Here is a 6,306-nt window from a genome sequence, read left to right as displayed (position 1 = left end):
CTGGTGTGGATAAAATACTCAGGAAAAATGAAAAGAGCTGAATAATACTTGGATGAGGCTGGGACTACATGCCTTCAGAAGAGACAGCTGGCCTCCTGGGAGTATATCTAAGGAGTGAGAGTATGACTACCAGGGATTTTGTGTACACAGGGTGGGAATGCGGTTGTGATGATAGTGACTGGGTGACAAAGGAGCAGGAACTGTGATTTGTCAATAACGAGAAGGCAGTGATTGTATGTGCTAGGACAGGATCTCCCTACAAATGGCTGGAAGCCTGGCTGTAGTGGGAGCATAGCGCCCTCTTGTGACCACATCTCCAATCACAGTAGGTTCCACCCCTGCTCCCACATGTCAATCCCAACCCCAGCCTAACTTCAGCCTGCATCCTGGCTTCACCTCAGCTCAGAGGGTTACCTTCCCTGCCCTCAGGGTCTTGTGGGTGGGAGTGTGGGAGAAGAGAGGATGGAGCCAACCTGTATAAAACACAGCCTTTATTGATTTCAAGGAAACTGCTGTGGGGATGTTCCTATCAGGACATCGACCCTGAGTCCCACAGAGCAGGGTCTGAAAGGAAGCACCAGCCTGAGCACATTTGTGGAGAAAGACGGGAGCAAAGCTTCCTGAGGCTGGAAGAGTGGAGTTTGGGGGAGGGGGACCTTCCTTGAGATCAGTGATGGCTCAGAGGATCCCTGGGTGTCTTGAGGAAGGGTTGGTGTGGCCAGAGCCTCCTCTTCCTCTTCTTCCCAAGCCCATTCTCAGGACTCCAGACCTCCCAAGCTCGGAGAATTCTTCCTCTGCACCGCAGGAATCTGGGTGCTTCTTCCAAGGGAAGGAAAGTTCCTTTTGGTCTGGTGTATCCAACCCAGGACAAGCATTTCTCTTCTCCTGCCTCCAGGCCTCCACGCCCGTCATTCTCTCTGCTTGGAGGCACTTCTCACCTGTCTTAAACATTACTTCCTCAGAGAAGCCTTGCCCCCTCCTGGGTTAGGTAGAAGCCCCACTGTGAGTACCCTAAGCATCCCCTTGAGCAGTAGTGATTGTGTTTGTTTCAATGTCTGTCTTCCCCTAGGGCTGGCACTGGGCCTGTGGTGTGACCTATACTCAGGTATTCAGCACAGTGCCCAGCTCAAAAAGTATCTGCCAAAAACAAAATTGGATAGCTTGGTGAATTCAAAGAGGGGCCACCCAGCACAGGTTAAACCCCTCCTGACCTGCCCCCATGGGCAGACCTGGTATTGCTTCCCAGCCTGTGGTCAGATGGGGGTCAGGGCGGGTGCTGAAGCATGCATCTTATCACTGTTGGAGTGAGGGACCAGCTCCGCAGCCTCCTCCAGCTTCCCGTGGCAGCGGCAGGTGGAGGCGCGGCTGGCTGAGGATCTGGAGTTGCGGCCGCCTGGGGACCTGTTCTTGTGCATGCCTTTTAGGACCCTGTGGAAGATAAGGTAGCAGATCTCGCTGATGGTGAGCACGATGCAGATGGCAGAGGCGCCCACCATGAAGTAGGTGAAGACCTTCTTCTCTGTGGGCCGGGCAATGTAACAGTCCACGGTGTTGGGGCAGGGCGGCACGGAGCACTGCACCAGGCGCGGTATGCTGAAGCCATACCAGAGAGTGTGCAGCAAGTAGAGGAAGAGGAATTCGATGAGGAGCTTGAAGATGAGGCTGAGCAGGTAGGTCCACCACAGGCCGCCGTGCTTCTTGCCTGCATTGTCGTACAGCTTGGCGCACTGGTCACCGTTTTTCTCGCGGTGCCGCCGCTCCCGCTCCTCCCGGTAGGCCACGTGCAGGATGACCAGCAGCGAGGGGCAGGTGACGAAGATGAGCTGCAGGGCCCAGAGGCGGATGTTGGAGATGGGGAAGAAGTCATCATAGCAGACGTTGGCGCAGCCCGGCTGCTTGATGTTGCAGTCAAAGTCCTTCTGTTCGTCCCCCCACACGCGCTCTGCGGCCACCACGTACACCAGCACACGGAAGACGAACACCACTGACAGCCAGATGCGCCCGAATGCTGTGGAGTACTTGTTCACGCCACTCAGCAGCGCCTGGAGTGTCTTCCAGTCCATGGTGCCTGGTAGGGGTGCTGGGGGCCAGGTGCCTGATAGTGGCGCCGGGGGCTGTGCGCAACTGATGGAATCACAGGAAAACCATGTTAATGAATAGGTGACATTTATCAAGCTTTTACTATGTACAAAGCACTGTTCTGAGTTCTTTATGAGGATAGACTCATCTGATCATCACAAAGACCCTATGAAATCAGAAATATTATGCTTCCTAGAGTACAGATAAGAAATAGGCAGAGAGGGTAAGTAACCTGCCCAAAGTCACAGAGCTAGGATACCAGAAGGAAGGGGATGTGCACTCGCTGATAATAACAATTACCATTTATTATTTACTATGAACCAAGCACAAAGCTAAACACATTATGTGCAGGATTTCATTTAATCCTTATAATGACCCCAGGGGGGAGATACTATTACGATCCTCATTTACAGATGAAGATAAAGGTTGCACAGCACTTAGTACATAGTAAGTGCTCAATAAATGCTGACCACTCATGAAATGTGTAGAGGTCAAGCCACTCATTTAAAACTAGAGTTGGACGCCCTGGCCTAGTAGCTCAGTTGGTTAGAGCGTTGTCCCGATACAGCAAGGTTCTGGGTTTGATCCCTGGTCAGGGCACACACAAGAATCAACCAATGGATGCATAAATAAGTGGAACAACAAATCGATGTTTCTCTCTCACTCTCTCATCAAATAATTAAATTAAAAACAACAACAACAACAACAACAAAAACCAAAGACAATTAGCCCTGGATGGTGTGGCTTAGTGGATTGAGAGCCAGCCTGGGAACCTAAGGGTCACAGATTTCGTTCCAGGTCAAGGCACATGCCTGGGTTGTGGGCTGGGTCCCTGGCTGGGGGTGTGTGAGAGGCAACCAATTAATGTTTCTCTCACACATCGATGTCTCTCTCCCTCCCTTCTCCTCTCTCTAAAATAGATAAATAAAATCTTAAAAAAACACAAGGCTGGACTGTGGCAGCCAGGGCTGTGCTGTCCCCCACCTTCTCTCCCCCTCTCTGTGGGATGCCTGCCTCAGACCAGGTTTCTGCAACTTACCTCCTCGATGCCTCGTTACCGTCCTTGTGAGGCCGGGGCTCAATCTTATTCTATAGAGAGGAAACTGAGGCTGGGAGAGGAGAAATAACCTCCCTAAGGTCTCACAGCCAGGAGCTGGGGAAGTGGGGAGACCATTTTCTGTTGGGGCGTATGTAAAGGGCAGTAATGGTCTGGCTCTAGGTGACTACTAGATCCAGAGAAATATCGAGATAGAACACCCTGCTCCCTGTGCCAGGCTCTGGGGGAGCCCCCCCCCGGCAAGCCATGCTGGATGCCAGGGAAACACGCTTTGTTCAGGCCTCCAGATCACACACGTTCCTCAGTCCTGGAGGGACTGACTCACAGGGTGTGGGTGGGTGGGTCTGTCTGAGGGCTCCTAGTGCCTGTGTGCTGCAATGGGTGTGATAGCATGTGGCTCTTCACGTGGGCCTGTTGGGTCTGCATGCACATGTAAGTGCTCCTGGAGCTGGGTTTGTAACTCTGAACATGCATGATGTCTGTCGGTCCACCCCCTGCACAGTGGCTTCTCACCCCTCTACCGCCACCATCCCGGTCCAAGCCACCATCAACTCGCTGGCACAGCTGCCACGGATTCCTCACTGGCCTTCCGTGTCTGCTCCTGCACCCCTAGAGTCCATTTAATTGGATCATGTTATGCCCTTGTTTAAAACTCTCTATGAGCTTCTCATTATGTTTAGAATCGCCCCCAGATTCTGCATTCCCCCTCTTCTCTCCTGCACTGTCACTTTGCCTCTCGATGCTCCAGCCCCTCTGGGGACCTCGAGGGCTTTTTAAGTTTTTCCGCTGGCCTGGAATGCTTTTCCTCCAGAACCTCGAGTGGCTGGATCCTTCTCGCCCCTGAGGCTTCTGCTGAAACGTCTCCTCAGAGCAGCTCTTTTCAACCTCTCCCCCCTCATAACACACACAAACTAATTACCAAAATTCTGCAGCAAACCAAAATATATATTTTTTGCTGACCTGACAAACAGGTATAATTTTTATTTATTCACACCAGCTGTTGTCATTTTTTAATTTGACAACCTAAGGGAAAAGAGGTCAGTGCCTCTGACTAACTAGTCAGGAACTTCATGTTTTAAAAATTTTGCACCACACTGGTTAAAAATCACTGCTTTAGAGGCCCTCCCAGATAACCCTGAATCTGGGGGCCCATTTCCTTCCAGTCACTCTGCCCCGGCCTCCTTTATTTTCTTTATAGCATGCAATCACCATTGGAAGTGAAAGTATTTAAAATATTTTTGGTTTGTATTTATTGTCTGTCTCCCCCACTAGAATGTCAGCTGTCTCGCTTACTGCTTTATTAGTTCCTAGTGCTTGGCACATAGTAGGAACTCGATACATATTGCATGAAGAGTCAAATGACTGCTGAATTGTTAGAGAGGCAACTTGGGGGGTGGGCTGGGAGGTGTAGGCAGGAGCCCTAGGGGGGCATCTAGATGAGGTAGCTTGGGGGAAAGACTTCCCCTCATTGGAGACAAAGTGCAGTTACTGCTCAGCACTTCAGCCCTCTTGATGTCTCTTCTCTGGAAATCTCAGGCAGGGTGGGGTGATTGCGGAAGACCCCATCCCCGGGCACCCTCTCTTCTCCCCTTTTCTGCTCCTCCTAAGACGTGGCCTTGGGAGAGGGGCAGTGGGATGTGCATGGAGTAGGGAGTCACACCTGGACTCAAACCTCAACTCTGCCACTTACTAGAGGGGTGACTTCCAAGAATTCCCAAGCCTCCTTGACGCCCAAGTCTTTATCTCTAAAGGCAAATAACTCCGACTTTCTTGGGCTGTTGACAGATCATGAGGCCAATTCCTCCCCAGCCTGCCGCTCAGCTGGAGGAAACTCAAGAAAGCTGAGGCGGAGGTAGGAGCGCTGTCTGCCAGCCCCGAGAGGAGAGGAATCCCCACACGGGCTTCCACTTGATCCCCTGCCAAGGCAGCCCACCCAGTGCAGCCCCCACCTTCCACCCTTGGTCCTGTCTGCCCGGTCCTGCCTGACACACCCCAGGGACGAGACTCACCCGCAAAGAATTTCCCTCCAAGCCCAGGGCCGGGACTGGTGGAGCCGGTTCTCGTTCCCCACCGCATGCAGTCCCCCAATACCAGCTCCCAGTCACCCGCTTTTCTCCCCCTCCTGCACCGAGTAGCGCCCAGCTTTGGTATCCACTCGGTCATGCCCACCCCCCACCCTCAACCCCACCCCAGCATAAAACTACAGCTGACCATTGCGAACAGCGCGGCGGGTAGGGGCACTAGCTCCGCGCAGTCGAAAATCCTCCTCTGACATTGGCTTTTCGCTTTCGCGGATTTCCCACAAAATCTAAAATACTACACGTCCTCCTTCCGGAGACTCGCCTTCCACATATTTTCTTCTGTATCAGGCAGCTGGGGAGCTTGCAGACAGAGGAGGGGCGTCTGGGAACCTTCCAGCAGCTGGAGCTCCGACCCCCGCCCAGAGTCGAGGGGCTGAGAAGGCGGTGGACAGGATGCGGTGGGGTCGCCCCTCCATCACCCCGCTTCCCCGCGCCCGGGATCCTCAGCCTGGCGGGGAGCGCAGGATGAAGTCGCAGCCCGCCGCCGCCAGTCCGCCGAGCGCTCGCGGTTCCTGGGGAGGGGGGTGCCCCGTTCGCACCCGGCACTTACCCACAGGGGCCAGGACCCCACGCGTCCTCGAGGCCCGCAGCAGAGGCTCTGCAGTGACTCTGAGGCAGCCTGCACACCGCGGGGGGCGGGCGGAGGGAGGTGGGTCGGGGGAGGAGCCTGCGAGCCTGCTGGAGGGGGTCAGGTCCTCGTCCCCCACGCCGCCGCTGGTTCCCAGGGCAACCTTGGCAGGAGTTTCTCCGAGACTCAGTTTTTTCTTGTGCGAATGGGGGCCTCGGTGGCCATGGGCAGGGCTGTTGCAAAGTCTCCAATGAGATTAGGGGCGTGAAGCACTATAAACTGTCAAGTGCTGTGGCTCCGGGACCGACTGCAATCACGACTCACCCACGCGTTACTACTGACACTGTGCCCGCGCCCTGCAGGTCACCGTCCCGCCCGGTCTGGACACCACGTGGGGACACTCTTAGGGACCTGCCTTGCCGGCACCACGGGTCCTGCATGGCATTGCTGCCTGAGGCTGTGTTCTCGAAGGAGCATGTGCACTTTGGAGAACCTGGGTGGAAGGGGCGAAGGGAATCCTG

General features: G+C 54.2%; 1 protein-coding gene across 3 annotated transcripts; it reads right to left on the bottom strand.

The window, feature by feature from the left end:
• Nucleotides 1-474: 474 nt before the first annotated feature.
• GJB3 (gap junction protein beta 3) lies at nt 475-6,047 on the bottom strand. Of its 3 annotated transcripts, XM_090269065.1 has the most exons (3): nt 5,768-5,811; nt 5,348-5,517; nt 475-2,124 (listed from the first exon to the last, which is right to left on the bottom strand). In XM_090269065.1, exon 3 carries the CDS (start codon nt 2,061-2,063, stop codon nt 1,254-1,256), a length of 810 nt encoding a protein of 269 aa, XP_090125191.1. In that variant the 5' UTR covers nt 2,064-2,124; nt 5,348-5,517; nt 5,768-5,811; the 3' UTR covers nt 475-1,253. The 3 variants fall into 3 exon arrangements, with proteins under 3 accessions (XP_090125191.1, XP_090125193.1, XP_090125192.1); XM_090269067.1 differs by lacking the exon at nt 5,348-5,517 and having other exon boundaries at nt 5,768-6,047; XM_090269066.1 differs by lacking the exons at nt 5,348-5,517; nt 5,768-5,811 and adding an exon at nt 3,119-3,255.
• Between the last annotated feature and the right edge of the window lie 259 nt (nt 6,048-6,306).

Source organism: Furipterus horrens, unplaced genomic scaffold (genome assembly GCF_987537825.1).
Source record: "Furipterus horrens unplaced genomic scaffold, mFurHor1.1.pri manual_scaffold_3, whole genome shotgun sequence".
Lineage (NCBI taxonomy): Eukaryota > Metazoa > Chordata > Mammalia > Chiroptera > Furipteridae > Furipterus > Furipterus horrens.
This window is presented reverse-complemented; position numbering and strand designations above follow the sequence as displayed.

Bases quoted from the DNA above. Each gene is read 5' to 3' on its own strand.
- GJB3 (XM_090269067.1), bottom strand. From the start codon at position 2,063: ATGGACTGGAAGACACTCCAGGCGCTGCTGAGTGGCGTGAACAAGTAC.